Source organism: Xiphophorus couchianus, chromosome 12 (genome assembly GCF_001444195.1).
Source record: "Xiphophorus couchianus chromosome 12, X_couchianus-1.0, whole genome shotgun sequence".
Classification (NCBI taxonomy): Eukaryota; Metazoa; Chordata; class Actinopteri; order Cyprinodontiformes; family Poeciliidae; genus Xiphophorus; species Xiphophorus couchianus.
The window spans coordinates 20751015-20769198 of NC_040239.1; the positions used below are offsets into that span (position 1 = coordinate 20751015).

The 18184-nt window shown below is 40.2% G+C and overlaps 1 protein-coding gene across 1 annotated transcript; it reads left to right on the forward strand.

Moving 5' to 3' along the window:
- The first annotated feature begins 1584 nt into the window (after positions 1–1584).
- On the forward strand, positions 1585–8971 carry arrdc3a (arrestin domain containing 3a). The gene is made up of 8 exons (XM_028033227.1): positions 1585–2131; positions 4216–4297; positions 4414–4561; positions 4648–4750; positions 4882–5138; positions 5603–5759; positions 5842–5984; positions 6096–8971. The coding sequence occupies exons 1-8, from the start codon at positions 1852–1854 to the stop codon at positions 6162–6164; spliced, it is 1239 nt and encodes a 412-aa protein (XP_027889028.1). The 5' UTR covers positions 1585–1851; the 3' UTR covers positions 6165–8971.
- The last annotated feature ends 9213 nt before the right edge of the window (positions 8972–18184 follow it).

An 18184-nucleotide genomic window follows, 5' to 3' on the forward strand; every position in this document is an offset into this window, starting at 1 on the left:
ATTACAAACTTAACACGGTTCAAACAAACTTTTTAACATGGCAAATGAAAACTCTAGAGGGCAGCATTTATCTATGTTCCACAATATTGCTGAGCACATTCTGCAGCCATCACAACTATTTTTGTATATTTTGTTGTATTACTGAAATTGCTACTGTTAGCATGATTGTAAGCAACTTAATATCTAGTTATGGTAAATAACCAAATTTATAGTTGACTAATGATGCTGAAGAAGGCCTGTGATTCATAACTCCTGACTTGTGATCAATTAAAGAGTGATCACGCTTACTCTCAAGGACTGTGAGATGGGTTTGTTTTTTATCTTCATTTTGAAATCTAAAGTAATTGAGTTGATTAAACTTGAGCTGCACTGTCCTGCTCCGAACAGAAAAAAAAATATTTGCACAACTTTAAATTATAAAATTTATGAAACCTTTGTTCTATTAAAGAAAATACAACGTTTGTTGGGAGGAATTTAGCATCTTTACTTCAGATTAAGACCTGTTTAAGTATTAAGACCTTGGTCAAACTTGTACAATATTATAAATTAAAAAAAGAAATTATGTGTATATTAAAGAGTGGTAAAGAAAAGGATCGTCCAAAGTTAGTTTAACCACCACTGGGCATAAATATTTATTTTAACAAGGTTATCAATAAGAAATTATAATCTCCACATGACACCATAATTTGTTTGAGGAAAAGCAGAGGCCTTGGCTTCTGCGGTATTCAACAGGTGGTTCTGCAGCTCATGCTGGCAACACTGATGGCCACGGGGTGGCGTTTTGAGTCTTACGAGATGTTTTTCTGGAAAAAGCGAGCTCAACACAATAGGAGCGGTGCTCATCTTTGCAAAGATTATTTCACCATTAATATAAGGGAATGTATCAGATATTTTAAAACCATTGAGAACATTCTATCCTGCAGTCTCTTCGTGAATATGTTCTGTTTCCAACAATTTCGCAAGGCCTTCAATGCAGGCATCATGCAAAATGCAGGACTGTTGATGTAACAGTGCTCAGCTGTAGCAAAAGAAACGTTGTGTTAAAGCCTGGAAGCTGCAGACTTACACAGGAGTAAAAGCGATCCTGAAGCTTATCCAAACGACAGCTTTATCAGATGATGTATAGGCATCCTGTTCTTATATAGTATTACAATATTATGTCTGTCATTATATAACAAAACCCGTATGGCTTTCATTTAATCATATAAGGCACTGTGCTGCATTATGTGCCGAGTCCAGTAAGAAGGAGCAGAATGTCACCACATCCCAACACAGAGAAAGGATTACACATTACACACTTTGCTTCTTCTTTTTTTATTATTATTATTATCTGCAAAATAAGCACGTTTAAACCACCGTTCATTTATGAATACATATCTAACGTTGTAGCTGATTTGAAAAGCCTCACCCTTGAAATAACTGCGACGTGTTTTTTTTACCAAAGCGTGTACATCCAGTGAACCTGCGCGCCACCGGGCCGCACTGCTCCGCTGTCCGCCTTGTTCCAGCAGGCAGGAGGAGGCAGGGCAGCAGCGCCCCGCGCATGCGCACATGGTTGTTTTTCACCCAAGCCTGTCGCTTAAAGTGAGCTGAAACCCGGGGTTTCCTTGTCTGTGACTGGAGACCATCAAGCAGGACAGGCAGATGATAACAGCATCCAGTGCTGTTGATCACTTAGCTCAATGAACTGCTCAAAGAGAAGCCACTGATCGCGCCTGCTGCTTTTTGCAGCGCAGAGATACTTGATCAGTGTCTACAACAATCTGCGTCCCCCTTTTCCATTTTTTTTATCCTTATGAGATTGTTTTTTTCGTAGACTTCTGCTCCAGAGCTCAAGGTCTCGCCTCCGCCATGGTGCTAGGAAAGGTGAAGAGCTTCATGGTGAGCTACGACTGCTTCAATGACAGCAACGTGCCGGTGTTCTCCAGCGGAGACTGCGTCTCGGGGAGGGTGGTCGTCGAGGTCACCGGGGAAATCCGCGTCAAGTCTCTCAAAATCCACGCCAAGGGCTTCGCAAAAGTTCGCTGGACCGAGTCGAGAAACGCTGGATCCAACACTGCCTACACCCAGAACTACACGGAGGAAGTGGAGTACCTGAATCACAAAGACATCTTAATTGGGCATGAGAGAGGTAAGTTTCTGTCCGTGGTTTTCGCGAAGTTTGGTGGAAGCAGTGATGCTTCCCGGGGGTCATGGCTATAAAATGAACTAAATAACTGAATAATTGTGTGGCCTCTACCGCCTACAGACAGACATACTGGAGTCTTTTACTTTTTGCCAATCTCTCCTTCCTTCCTTGCTTGTTTGTAGTCAAGGTGTCAGAATGAATGACAGCATCTCTTATAGCGCGTATCTTTGTTTTTGACGCACTTCTTGCGTGAAATGTAAATAAGCGAAATGTTCCGCCACAGTAGAGCACATTGGACACTTACAATGACAAATGTTGAGTTTCTGTTAAGACATTTTGTCGGGAAACAACCTCGAAGTTTCCCCCTATTGTTCAAAGCGGTTCAATCCTGTTCAGAAAACTGGATTGAGAGTGGGCGGAGCCACGGCGCATCCCCTCCTTTGCTCGCCTGTGATTGGTGGAGAGGCTCTTACGTGTAGTCAATGACATCATGGTTTTGCAGAGTGACACACCACTCAGCAACTTTTTTCAATGAGGAAAACACCTGCGGAATATCACTGCGGAAGCTTGTCCAGTCAAGTCTTTTGGCTTTTTGTGTGTAAGACACTTATGTTTCCCACATTCAGTGAAACTGTGGGGTTGTTTTCATCTGATGTAAATGTCCTCAGTACTCCGGAGTGGCTTTAGACAAGGAAATGAATGGAATTAAGCTAAATAATAATTAAATGCGTTGTGACGGCGTTCCGTGCACAATAAAGTGGTTAATTGTTAGAAATGTGCAATAGTTGGGGGTTGTAGTCTGCAGCACCGGAGCCTGCAGCGCCGCGCAGTGAATGCGCCCTGCGCTGCCGCTGAGAAGCTGCTCGCACCGGTTTAGGCCGGTCTCCTCCTGCTGGAGGCTGCCGTGTGAGTGACAGATCCGCACTTGTTTACCACTCTGCTGCTACTGCTGGGGGGAGGGTGTGCTGAGCTGGCAGATACAGCTTAGCAAAACTATCCTCTCACTAAAAACTGCATTAAGTTTTCGCTTTTACAAGCTTACAGAATCCCTTTTCTCCTTTTTATGGAGTAAAAATCCGAAACTTTCTGGTTCTGTTATGTGACGATGATGCGTTGCTTTGCCTACAAGCAAGTATGGAAAACAATATTTTAGCTTCAGTACTTTTGGCTATTTCCTAAGAGGTAGAATTTAAATTTCTATAGATGGTTTTTACTTTGTTGGCACTCAAATCACATCCTTTATATAACTGATTATCAAACCCTCTTAAATTTTAATGACCCATCGATTACATATTTTAAATTTTTTCAAAAATATACACTTAAAGTAATAATGCAGGATAATATAAGTGTTTCTACAGAATGATTTCCCAAAATATCTACATTTTTAAAAAGCTTACCGTAACTATTTTCTTTTTATCTTTAAAGATTTGTAGTCTTTCTGTGTCATGACATCACCAAATTCTGCACAGGTGGCCTTAGTGGTCTTTGGCAAGCAGCTTTTGAAAGATTTCGGCATTGTTTTGGAAGCATTCAAGTTGGATTTAAGTTTCTATTGAAAGAATCAATCTTATACTTTTCTAGGTCATACTTTAATTCTGGCACTCCCAAATTGAAAGTTACCAAAGATGAATCAAACGACAACAAAAATAGCTAAAACTTGGATGTTTAATATTCAAACATTCTGAATGTATAAAAATTACAAAGCAATCTAGAAAACCGAGCTGGCAAAAGTATGGCTCTTTCAGATTAAAAAATATTTAGAAGCCATGCAAATTATCTGGGGTATTTGTTTTTTATTTGTACAAAGCACTACCATACATAATCAACCCTCTTTCTAATCATTCAACTTCTTTAATCTCCCATTTTTTAACATTTCTCTGCTGTTTGTCTCTCAATACAATATTTTTTTTCCAGACAGATTTAATTGTAAAACACGTTTATTCTCTTTTTGTCTCCCCCACCCTGTGTTTTTTTTTTTTGTTTTGTTTTGTTTTCTTTCCTGATATGATTTTTCAGATGCCTTCGTAGAGCATTTTGTCCAGGTATGGTATACATGTGTTTGGAATATTGTCCTCCTTGTTTTTCAGACGATGACAACTCAGAGGAAGGACTCACTACCATCCATGCAGGAAGGCATGAGTACGCATTCAGCCTCGAGCTTCCACAGACGTAAGTGGTCTGGTACAACGTGGAACCAACAGACCGTGGGTTCACTTTTCACCGTACTTGGATGAATGTTTGATTTTTGGTGTTTGTCTCAACCTTTTCTCTCCTCTCTCCTGCAGACCTCTGGCTACCTCTTTCGAAGGAAAGCATGGCAGCGTGCGCTACTGGGTAAAGGCAGAGCTGCACAGGCCATGGCTGCTGCCATTGAAGACCAAGAAGGAATTTACAGTCTTTGAGCACATTGACATCAACACTCCATTATTGCTGGTAAGCTCTTCTGAAATGACCCATAGTATTTTGTTTTTGACAAGCAGAAGGGATTTTTAAATGATTTTCTGCTCTTTCTTGTTCAGTCACCACAGGCTGGCACTGCAGACAAGACTCTTTGCTGTTGGTTCTGCACCTCAGGTCCTATTTCCCTAAGTGCCAAAATTGAAAGGAAGGGATACACCCCAGGTGAGAATAAGATGGTAGCAAAACCACAGTTTTGTTTTTGCTCTCACATCATGCATACGTACAAATCCGTTGGCTGCTTTTGTGACTGGAAAGACACCAGTTAACTTTTTTTTTTTTTTTTAATCACACAGGAGAGTCGATTCAAATCTTCGCAGAGATCGAGAATTGCTCGTCCCGGATGGTGGTGCCAAAGGCGGCCATCTACCAGACCCAGACCTTCTATGCCAAAGGGAAGATGAAGGAGGTCAAGCAACTGGTCGCCAACCTGCGGGGAGAGTCTCTGTCGTCTGGCAAAACGGAGACCTGGAATGGCAAGATGCTGAAGATTCCTCCTGTTTCGCCCTCCATCTTGGACTGCAGCATCATCCGAGTGGAGTACTCTCTCATGGTGAGTGCCGGCCCGCTGTGTGTGGAGCGCTCTCTCGCGCTTTCCAGGCATTCGGTTCAAATGTCCAGAAATGACAGTCATGCAAACACAAGGGTTTCTGCTTGCATAATGTTATTATCATCACCACCTATTTTCAGAACTGCTATCAGTATAGAATCAATATTTCCTAGTAGACACTATTTGTCCTGGCTCGGCTTAGACAGCCAGAGCTTGGACTGTACCCTCCACATGGCACTAAGAGCATTAGCCCAGAAACCTGGGAGCAACACCTGCCCTCTGGGTACCTAATCTCATTACCCTTCGAGCAGTCATCATTCCAGCCTAAGCAACCGATTGCTAGACACTGACACACATATCTAAAATGTAATGTCAAGCTAATTACCTAGTCTTCACTCCATTGCAAAACAGAGAACTAATTAGTTTGCTTTAGCTCTGATTTATCTTTAAACTGCTGTTGTGTACAGGTCTACGTGGACATACCGGGGGCAATAAACCTGTCCCTTAACTTACCCCTGGTCATCGGAACCATTCCTCTCCATCCATTTGGCTCCCGCACGTCCAGCGTCAGCAGCCAGTGCAGCATGACCTGGCTGAGCATTGGTCTACCAGAGAGGCCTGAAGGTAGATTCACTTGATGTTGTGATTGAAATGTACGTATCTGCTTTAGATAAATCAGGAATTCATTTTAAAACTTTACTCACAGCTCCTCCAAGCTATGCAGAAATTGTGACAGAAGAGCAGAGGCAAGGCCGCCTGGACGCCCAAGCTGTCCGAGAGGAACTAGAGGGTCCTCTTTTGGCCTATATTCACGAGTTCCGCTTCCAGCCCCCTCCTCTGTACTCTGAAGTGAGCAGCAAAAAAAAAAAAAAAAAAATCATTTAATTGATTATATTTCATAAATGATCCATTCTCTTAAATAATCACCTGTTTTTTTCTCTTTGTGTTTCTCCACACCAGATTGATCCTAACCCAGATCACTCCGGCTGTGCAGAGGAGCGCAGGCTCGATGCCTGTCCATCACGCTGAGCGTTTCTTGAAACTTACCCCGAGTGAGTCAGGGTACCTAAAGAAACCGCCTTGAAAGGCTGAACTTTGAACATTTTCTCAGATGACAACGTTGACACAATGCTGTTGAGATCTGGAAAAAGCCGTGAGATCTGACCTACAAAAGACTTGCCCAACGTCGAGCTGGACGGGGCGACGCGTTCCGCCTTTTCCTCAGAAAAAGAAAAAGACTTCTCCGCTGTGGGGTTTCACTATCTTCCTGAGGAATATTCAGCCTGTGTGGAGGCTAGCAGTGGAGCCCTGGTGAGGAAGTTGGAAGAGAAGGAATCACCAAGGCTCAGCCTGCCAAGCTCCTCTTCAGCCTCAACTCTTCTGTATTTGTGGCACATTGAGGATATGGCTCCTTACACAAAGGGGGAAACTAACCATGTCCAGACTTCAGCAGAATCACTTTAAAAACATGGGATTATTGAAGGAAAGTAACTGTTCTAACAATTGTAGTCTGTATGAGTTAAGGCTTGCAGCAGTGGCTCAAAACAGAGCAAAGACTAATTCCTTTTGCCTCGTGGGGGATTTTTGTTTTGCACATTTTTGTTCTTTACTTGAGTTGGGTGGCTCTGTTTAATTTTTTTTTTTTTTTTTTTACATAAATCACTAATAGTTTGCTTTCAGTTTTGGAAAAGACCAGACCGGAAAAAGCAGACTGCAGGCTGAACAGTTGAGACTATCATCTGCAAAATGTTTGACTTTTGAAAACAAAAAAAAGACTGAAAAGAACGAAATGCACTGAATTTATTTTGAGCAGTTAACGATTTTTCTGTTTTTCAGTACATGGCGACTAATAAGTCTACCTACGGTTTTTTATGTTTTTTTTTTGCTATAAGTGTAGGTGGAAGCTGTTAAGTAAGGCGTTGCCTCCGTAGTTTGAACTCCCGTCTAGCTTCCTTCCTTTTGTGTTGCGTAGTTTCTGTTATTCTCTCTCTGTATCTTGAACTGCTAATAGCTTTTTCTGGGTGTTTGGTTCCAAGGTTGCTCTGGCTTCGGACTAGTGAGGTTGCAGTCCTGCTTTTGCCACTCAAAACGTAGCCGAAAAGATAAGTGTGTATTTTAGAGAGACTCAACCCTAACTGCCTGCAGCCCCTCCAGTCCTTGTGCCAGAGTATATCCGACTGGCATTACTGCCCTAAAAGCACTGTCTCAGGTGTGTGTGTGTGTTTTTTTTTTTTTCACTTGCCAAGTGGTTTTAAAAAGTGGATTTTTTTATTGCACTGTTAAAACTTTTTTTTTTTTAACTACCAAAATGAGAGAACAGTCTTGCAGACAAGCAAGACAACTTTTGAGATGAATCACATTCCCTTTTTGTCCTGCTGCACTTACTTACTGCATCCCAACCAACAGACTTTTTGCCAGACCAGTGAAACCACAATGCTAATGATAATATACAAGTACAGAAAAAGGGGAACATGAAGTAAGAGGACTGTCTGCCTCTGTGCTGAAGAAGCAAACTCAGCACAAATGTAAAGCTGGAGACTGTGCTAAACCTCGATACAGGCTGGTCAGAACAAGTAGTAGTAGGAAAAATGAGTAATACATTGGTTTTCTAACTCATTTAATATAATAGACCACTTGTAATAGAGGTTTGACATGGTCATATAAGTCAAAAAGCAGCACTTTTTTATAACAAAAAAAAGTACAAATAAGCATCCAGTGGTGAAGGTCTGGTTGAAAACATAGGTACTAACAATGTAATAAAGGGGCTTTCAGTAAGGCAGTGCAGCTTAGGATATTAAAGCATTATTCACTATGTTAGAAACCTAAGTTTACATTTTTTTTCTGTCTTTGAAACCTAGCTAACACTAGCTCGCTTGTGCACGCTTTTATCGAAATCCTTCTGGCAACTAAAGAAAACGGCTTCTGACAGTGACAGACAAACTGCAGAATGTTAATAAAGTGATCTTATCTCAGTGGCCTTGTTGCAGAGAAACACCGTAACACGGTTCTTCGTTTCACTCGCCGTCTGCTCTAACCAATGTTCTCGTTTGTGTTTGTCCACGCCTGTATGTTCTTTGACCTTTCAGTGTTTATTCAAAAAAATGAAAAAGGGAAGAGAAAAAAAAGGTCCTTTTTTTTAAAAGTAAGTTTGATAAAGAATGAAACTTTGTCTATGATGATAAATGGTGAATATTATCTCTTTTTTTCCATTTTTGTGGGCATTCTTACTTTTTTTTGTTTTCTTTTTTTTTTTTTACAACCATTTTAGTTTTTCTCCTGACTACCCTGATTTACCCCTCATCCCAGTTTGTGGGTGGCAGCTGTTGATCAGTGCCCCCCACCTCCCACACTCCACCCTCCCTGAGAAACACTTAGCAGACATAGGGTTGTAGACTAAACAATTCTTCAGTTGTAAACTTGTCTAAATGCAGTTTGCAGTCATTTTGTTGTTGTTTTTATCTTAGGGAAACTGCGGTATAGAATAAGCTTTCAGGTTTGGTCAGTACCATAGTCCATTTTGGTTGGGCTTCAGAAGTAGTCCAGTGTCAAAACTAAGCTAAATTCCTGACCTAGTAATAAAGGCAGGAACTGAAATGTTCAGAGATTAAAAAAAAGAAGAAGAAAACTTAGGTGAAGGGGTCTGAAACATTTTAGAAACGAAGTGCAATATTACTCACTGAATTTTCTTTATTCTCCATTTGTTTCTGTTTGTATCTTATTGTTTTGTCTGTTAATCATGATGATGTGTAGTTATTCTATGAATATACTATGTTCTGAATGATTTAACCTTTGTCTTGTTTTTCCTTTTGATTTAAATAAAACACTTTAAATTAAAACAAGCAGAGGCGGGTTTTTGTTTACATAATTACATAAATATCCTGCACAAGTTTTCTTGTATCCTATAAACCCATGCACTCAAGAATATTTCTGTCTAATAATTGTAAGTTTTTCATAACATATTTTTCACTCTGCCCTTTTATAGAAACACAGAGTTCGCATGAAACAATGATTAACCATTTCTCAATGATTGATGCAGATGGGAATATTTTTAAGTGGGTAGAGTTTTAGGCCTCAGGCCTCAAATCCCTTCAGAAATATGTGCCACACTGCCCCTAGTGGTGGTTTGAAAACAACACCTTTCACTGCTGAGTTGCATGAAAATACACTAAACTTAACACTACATTCTGTTATGGAATGGCATAATATAATGATGTATTTAATTGTGTCAATCAAATGATCAAATTTGGATTCATGCTTTAGGTTAAGAGGGAAAATATTTATGCATGAGATGTTCAAGAAGAGTTGCAACAAGTTGTAGGAAAGAAAGTCAAAGACGACTATTTATTTTTAGGAATAATTTACCTTAATCCTACCAAACAGGTGGTAGAGTCAACTTTGACTTTCTCCTGTAATATTAAGGCTGACATTCCGGTTGACCATAACGTTTCAGACCGTTATTTGTTTTTGCTGCATCATTTGAAACAGAACATAGCTAATTTATAAATTATTTGTAAAATATATAGCTGTGTAAAAGCAATCCACTCCCACCTACTTTAAAAAATGCAGTTAGCTTATTTGTGGAGAATAACACATGTTTAAGAAAGAACATGCTGTTGTTGCTTCAGGAGGTGCTCTGCTCAAATGGATCCAAACAAAACTTTTTGGTCTACATAGTTTGGTCAATGTTTCATTTATTAACGTTCAAAAGATTGATTTAAAGGAACTCCGTGTTCTAGTTGTTTTACAGTTTTCTGGAAGTTTGTTCCAGATTTGTGGTGCATAGAAGCTGAATGCTGCTTCTCCACATTTATGATGTCTAAAAACTCTTTTTTTTGTCAAATTAGTCTATGTAAACTTTACTCCAAATGGAGCAAGATGTTTCTTAATCTTTAATATAAACTTTTCGTGTGAAGAACGTTAATTCAAATCTAATCAAATCATAGCTTGAGGGAGGTTCTGTGATGACTCAGCATCACTGACCAAGCATTCAGTTTGCCTTTGTCCCCCCACGGCCTCCACCCTCAATCCCCTGGCCCCTTTTGACTTTTGTGGGCCCTTTGTGAACATTTGACCCCTGTACATTGAAAAAGAACCGGAGGAGGGTTCTTTTTCAATGTACAGGAGGGTTCGTTTTCAGAGTTTTGATTAGTAAATGCTGACACTAAATAAACCTCAGCTGTTTCCTCTCACCAGCTAATCCCACTTACACGAAGCCTTTGGTGATCCAGAACGTCCCAGCGGCTTGGCGTGACCAGGGACCATGAGTGTAGCTGAGGGAGGATTGGATGGAGGCCCCCTGAATGCCGGCCTACCGGTGCCACATCATCACTGTGACATAATAGAAATATACACACATGCAGCTCTGTGCTGAAGCATGAACTCTCACAGCGATGTTAGCTCACGTGTTCCAGGGAACAGAGGAACAAGTTGTACAGCTACAGGCTCCAAAATGTTTGCAGCAGATTTAAATCATCACACAGTGCCTGGATGAATGTGTGCAACAACAACATTTTATGCAGTCTTACAAAGACTGAAATAAACTTAAACAACTCGAACATAAAACTTACAGTGAGGTTAGTGCTGAAAGGCAACAGCAGCTTTTTAATGCAAAATGTTTCTGTTTAAAATAGAACTGATGGAGCCAGTGGGAAGTATGTGAAACATAATTTTGCTCTGAAGTGACAATGATTTCCAATAAATTAGATTTTTTTTTAATAACACTCTTTAAGCATATATTTAACACACTTTTCATTAAGCTGATATTTTTGTATTAAACCTTATGAGTTTAATACAAAAATACTGTACAAGTGTAAACAGGAAACTCATCACAGTTAATAGAAATAAAGGTAAATTCGTCAGTGTGTGTGAAATTTATCCATAGACTGTGCATGTCTGTTTAGTTGACAGTTCTTCAACCTTGCTCTGAGCAAGTGGCATGCTCAGACATAATATCTGATGTTTGTCAGCCAAAAGAGAAACCAACTCACCACGATGCCAAACAGGATTCCTGTCTGTTTACTTTATTAGAGCGAGAATTTACAGTAAATCAGGACAAAACCTGAACTTATGTCCTGCCTTCCTAAGCACTTGTCCATACGCTGTCAAATGGAAATAGCTGAGCGTCAGTTAAATGCGTGTCAACAACAGGTGTTGCACAGTATGCATCACTCATCGGTTTAAGACCTCTTGACTCTTAAGTCTGTCCTTCTATGAAAGATAGCCAAGTCTTGACTGTCTGACCAGACCGTTCAGATTTATTATATATACAAAGCATTGAAAATGCTCTTTGTTTTAACTCTGTAGTGAAGAGATCTAAATACACTGCCTGGATATTTTAAAGCAAAAAATGAATTAAATAGAGGAAATATTTTGATAATGTTAATTGAAAGTAGATTTAAACATCTCTATTGTAGCTACCGGCGTTGTTGTGTTCCTTCATGTTTAGTCTAGGACAGGAACATGATAGCCAGAGTGACAGTGTGCTATGTTCCCATGCCAGGACCCCTGTCTCTGTCACGCCACACCCCCAGCATGGTGAGCATTCCCTTCCTCCAAACATCCTTTGCTTGCACTCTGCAGTCCAATCCACCCATAGCTTGCATGTTTGCAACACAAACACAGCTTCAGACGTTTCAGACCTCACAGTTATGATTAGAGTCCAGAGAAGTCCTGCACAGTTTGCACCTCTGTGGGCATCATTAAAATAGAAGTAGTGGAAAGTGAACGCCTAGTAGGTCAGGACATTAAAGCAACTGTCAGGTGTCTTTTTATTATGCAAGGAAATATATGTACCATCATCCTCAAACATGTTCTTGCAAATCCACATGGAGCTTCGGGGGAGCTGCTAGTCGACGCTGGAACATACGTGAAATGCGAGTGATCCTTGCTGTCAACTTGATTTCTGGCATTTAAGCTGCAAGCCTGCTGCACCAGAGAAATTGTGCAAGCCCTATTTATCAAGCTAGAGCTTGATAATAGCATCTGTCAGACCTTGTATGCTTTGAGAATCTTTTCAGAGCTGAGAATGGAAGCAACCCAGGCTTCCTTTTGAAGACGTCGGGCTTATTTTTTCCAAATGTCATTGACATTTGCATGTATATGTGAATCAATCATGTATTCAAAAAGTCTATGATGGAATGGCTTCAACTCAGTAATATTTAGACATTAGAGGAGAGATAAGTTAGATTTGTGGCTTGATAACTGATGTTCAGACACATGCTATTCAATCTTGAGCAAATTTTGCACCAAAAAAGATGCAAAAAAATCAGTCTGGTGATGCACAAAACTGGTTTCAGGCACTGCAAGCTCCAAAATATTGATAGATGTAATTTCACCACGAGCTGGTTAAACACTGTAGACTTGGTGAGGGGAGACAGTAGACAAATGCAAAAAAAACAACAACAAAAAACAACAACAACAACAACAAAAATAACAAAAACACTTTTCAGATTTGTGAATCTAAAGAAAATTGAAAATTATGAGTACTTTTTTTGTCTGCTTCACAGTCATACTTTGTGACTTTGTATATCATAAATCCCAGTAAGGTACATGGGAACCTGTGGTAGTGACGTAGACAAACCTGACAAGGTATTAATGCTATGAAAACTCAGTAGAGGCTCTGTACCTCCAGTGTTCAAGGGTTTGGTCCTTAGTGGGGTTCGTATTGGACTCAAGTGTTCTCTAAAATGCCAACATATGAACCACATGCTCCAGTTGATATCTTGTTAAGTGCTAAATTAATCATGTGTCTGTCTTCACTGCTTTATATAGTATCTGTAGATTCCTTCATTGGTGCAATCAGGCAAACAGACAATCATCCGGGAGAAAAGAAGCCAAGCAGTGAACGAAATTATCTCATCATCTGGTGGATTTATATCTCTTGTGGTTCAAATGATCCAACATTCCCCTTGAGGTGGAATATTAAGTCCTATTGATTCAATTTTTCGGCAAGCCAACCAAAATACGGAGGGTCAAACTCGAAGTGTTTTTATGTAACCGTCTTCCCAGAGTCCTTGGTCTGGGCTCTGTTTCAGGGAGCAACAGGGTGAAGCCGAGGAGTGCTGTTTCATCGCTTGTCTTATTTTACCCTGCTGGTCCCCAGTGGAAGTTGTGACAGCTTCCTTTTTTTAGCCATGGCTGACTCATAGCATAGCTCCAAATACCCCTGCCCCTCCTCTCTCATGTTTTTTTTTTTTTATTTCCCTGCTCAGCTTTATTCCTCGCTCTTTGTAGCCTCTCAGATTCTCCTGAGTCACAGGGAGAAGCCAACCATCACCCTCCTCAGCTTGGGAGTCTCGCTAGTGAAAAACAACAGGTGCAGATGGAGGGCCGGTGCAGAGGGCGGGCTGTCTGCTGGGAAGCGTGTCCAAACCTCTCTGTCATCTTGCACTGTTATTTCACCCCTCGGCCTCCAAGCATCCAATCTGTCACCTCTTTCCAATCTCTCTAACCCCTGTCTGCCTATCAGATCACCCCTCCGCCACTTCTCTACTTCTCTAGCTCTTATCTTTTTCCACACTCCTCCCAACAAGCTGCATTTTTTTCCAGGCGTATTACTAATTGTCCTCTATAATCTGTGCAGCACAAACTTATCACACTGATGTTGTGTTGATCCCTATTTTAGATAGACATAAATTAATTTTTCTTACGGTGGCGACTATGATAGGAGATGCTGGTTTGAATCCCTACTGTGTCTGTCTCAGTCATTGTATTCTTGGGCAAGACACTTCACCCACTTTTACCTGCTGGTGGTGATCAGAGGTTCCAGTGGTACCAGTGCATTGCAGCCCTGCTTCTGTCAGATTGCCCCAGGGCAGCTGGGGCTACAATGTAGCAGCTTTGGGGCACTCTGGACATGATAAACTGCTAAACAAGTACAAGTATATATAAGTCAGCAATTCTTCCCGATGGGACAAAAGTAGAAATTTTTGGAAGGCATGTGTTTTGCTCCATATGGTGTAAACCCAACAGAGCATTTCAGAAGAACATCAAGGTTGGAGTCAAACATGGTGGTGGCAGTGTAATGGTCTGAGGCTGTTTTGCTGCTTCAGCATTTGGAAGACTTTCCATAGTAAGTCAACAAACCTGGAATTAAGGATATTAGGGTTGTATAGCAGCAGGACAATGATCCAAAGCACATCAACAAGACCACCTCTCACTGCATTAAAAGACAAAATCAAGGGTTTGGAGTGACCTTAGCAAAGCCAAGATTTATGAAGAAAATGGTTGACCTGGATATTGAAGTTTGTAACTGTGATGTGACAAAGCATCGTGTGTGTGATGTAAAGTCTCGTTGAGCATTAGACCATGCGTCACGTGACGTCATGATGTGGGATCATGAGGAACATTTGAAGTCATGATGGACGCCATGCTAAACAAGAAATGTTCCCTCATCCTGATATGGAAAACATTCAAAGCATGAAAACCAGACCCTGTTGAGAGTGTCAGTGGACTTCCAGAGAACCGCAGGGATCAAGAGGCTATGTTTGGCTTCATCATGCCGTTCCAGAGACTTCTGCTATTAATGGGGCGCAAGACAACAAAACATAAGACTTCAGTTTCTCATCCTGTTAAATATGTTCCCAGATGTCCCCTAACATCATCTCATGTTCCAGAAGTTTCCAACTGTCTGGTCTGGACCTGATCGGACATGGCTAGTATTTCCCCATAGATCTGTCTTTGTCCATTGGGTTACACTGACAGATAAACTACTTAGTCACCCTAAGTAGTTTGATGAAATTTGATGAAAGCAAAACATATTAATTATATAAAAAAGACAGCTCCTGAAATCTTAATGGGATTTAATTTGGCTTTATAATAACAAGGAACACAATGGTATTACACAAGAGATAAATGGGATAATATAATGAGCTAATCTTATTAAGCTGTGAAGACAAAGGGCTTACTCATTCCAAGGACTATGTGACATTTATAACATTGCTTTCTTTAATCAGACTCCTTATAAAATATCCTGTTTTACTTTTACTTTCTCCTCTCTCTCTCAGGCTTATACAACTTCTGACTCTCCCGCCCATTTCTGACCCACTTATCAGGACTGCTCTTCCAGGGTCCTGTTATCCTGAGGTCAGGGATTCTGTTTCATTCAACATAAATATATCAACCAATAAGAAAACAGTGGGAGCAATCCCAACAAATATTGTATTTTGTTTTGTCCCCTGAATCCACAACAAGTCTTTCTTTAGTACATAAATTTTTTTTTGCATTAGTTTTTTCTTTGTTGCTGTTGTCATAATGACCTAGTTCCTTTGTTTAAGAAATACATGCATGAACAAAGACCAAATCATTTTAGGACAAAGGCAGCCCTGCTCTGGTTTGTACCAGTTCTGTGACTCATTTTAATCTCCTAAAGCGACTTCCAAAAAAATAAAAAATAAAAAAGGTCTCATTTTTTCTGAGTCAGTTTTTGGCACCTCATCTCTTTTCCCTCCAAACGAGATCTGCAGCACCGAGTGCTGTGCTGAGCAGGCGGAGAGGAATGTGTGACACATAAATGAAATTGCTCCCTGACCAACACACACTGCAAGTTCAGACTCTCCTTTTTTTCATAGCAAGCTACGAGTCATCCAGGCTGCTTAGTAATCACATTAATCAAGTAGTTTTTTTTAATTTTATTCTTGATCATTTTATTTTTTGCATTTCTTTTCGCAAATCAAACACAAATCACACCCAAAATAAAAACCAAACAAAATGGAATTAATACAGAAGTAGAAATCAAGGAAGGCTTGAATCCCTGTCAATGGCAAAAGCAAAAGGTATAGACAGTAAAGGTTTAGATGGAGGGTAATCTTTTTATATCTACACTGCTTGCACTATACAGCATTATAAAATTAAAACAGCTGTATCTTTTCTTTATATTTCTACAAAAAATGTTTTCACACTCTAAAATTCTCCACAACTTTCTGGTCTGGACCTTAATCGTCCTTATCCAGTTTGTTCACTAATGCTCTCTAACAAACCTCTGAGTCCTCCATACAATAACTTTACTGTTACTGAGATAAAATTATACAGGTGCCAACTGGCTTAACTTGATTTCATTTAGCGGTATTGGTGTAAAGGAGGATAAATGCAAATGCATGCCGCACTTTTCAGATGTTTACTTGCACGAAAAGAATTTTAAAAACCATGCAAGATGCATGTTCCTTTCACAACCATCTTTGTGCTGGTCTGCGACTGCCACACAAAATCCCAGCAGAAGACGTTGTAGTTCATGTATGTAACCTGACAAAATGTGCAAAAGCTTTTCACGTTGTAGCTGCTGACTAAAAATAAAGTTTGACTTTTAAGGAATGAGTCCACTCGCCCCATTAAACAAGCCCTGAAAACATTAAGTGAACCATAAGTTCCACAAATAATCTACTAAATTAAAACTTCGATGAAATTAGTAAAAAACCCTGTGACTGGGAATGAAAAAAGTAGGGAACTTGCAAAAACAATATGTATGAAGTCAAAAACATTATTACATTAAGCGTGAATGAAGATTCTATTCTAAATGTGTTATTTTGCATAAACACACGATCATAAAGCGTCAGACATCCCTCTTTCAGGAGGTTTTCCTTCATCGTCCTCTAAAGCTGTAAGTACGAAGCAACAGGTGGAGTCTGCAAACATCATAACCTGCGAAGCATGCAGCATATAAAAAGCTCACGTTAACTTTTCCTGGGAAACATTTTCATGGTACTAATCGAGTGTGAATTGTTAAAGTGTGAAGGGCGTTTTTCAAAGCAGTAAACGTTTTAGAGGATAATTCAAGAACAATCTTGGTGTAAGTAACAAAATCTAAACTGAACAAATGCCTTTGTTTGACTTGGTCAGCCGTCTAGACTCGCTTCCAACTCTGACTGCCTTGTTTCTGACATTTCACTAACTCCCAACAATAAGTGACATTGTTCATAGCCCGGACTGACCCACAGCCATTGAAATGCTGGATCAAACCAGCTGGATCTGGCTGAACACACGCAGAGGAACTCGTGTGACGTGGTGAATTTCTCCCTCTGATGTATCACTTCCTTTGATTTGTAAAAGCCACAAAGCTTTTTACTGAGGTCACCACTCGTTCTTCTCTGAAGTGACCGTCCTCTGCTTCCCTTCTTCTTTGCCTCACTGATGTTGGTCATAGTATTCACACCGCTTTAACTTCTCTAAATTTTGTCACATTGCAAACACACGCTTCAGTGGATTCTTAGGGAGGATTTGCACGTTAGACCAAACACAAAGCATCTGTGAAGTGGAAGCAAAACTCTGTGAGAGTTTGAAAAGTTTTCATAAATAAAGAAATTCACCTCCTCATGCTCAGTCAGACTGGACGAGGAGGCGGCATGGGAACACAAATTTTCGAGCTTTGCCAAAGATTCTCAACTGTATTTAGTTCTGGTTTGATTGAAACCAATGCCTCCTACTTTGTGGCTGTGTGTTTTTGATCACTCTCCTGCTGGAAGGTCGACTTCTCCCCATTTTCAACCAAACCAGGAAATACATCTTCACACCCTCTTTCATCAGCCTCTTTGCTTGTGCAAAAGAAAACCCTCTCCACAGCATGGTGCTGCCATCACCATGCTTTACAGTGGGGAGGTTGTGTCACACATAATTTGAAAGTGGGTTCTCCCCAACAAATCTCCCAAGACTTCACAGAGCAAAATGTATACAGGTTATGTTGCAAACACAGAGGCAGTCCATGAAGGAAAGTCTGGATTTGATGTTTGTTCATATCACATACAATTATTTAAAAATATGCAAAAATTTCTTGTATCATTAAAATTTTGGGAAAAAGTCAAAGGAAATAATTTTGTACACTGTGAGGCTACCATGAGAGCGAGAAATAATTTTTGGACTTGGACAAACAATTTATTTATGCTCACAATGCAATGCATCATGGTACTCTCATGACACACACACTTGTAACTTCAAACGTTTTTCATTTTTAAACTTTCTTCTATGCCATCTTTTTAAAACGACACTTGCTGAGCTCCTCAGAGATCTTGACGAGACGGCTTATCTCTCTCCCACATGTATCGGGTTGTCACAGCAGAAGC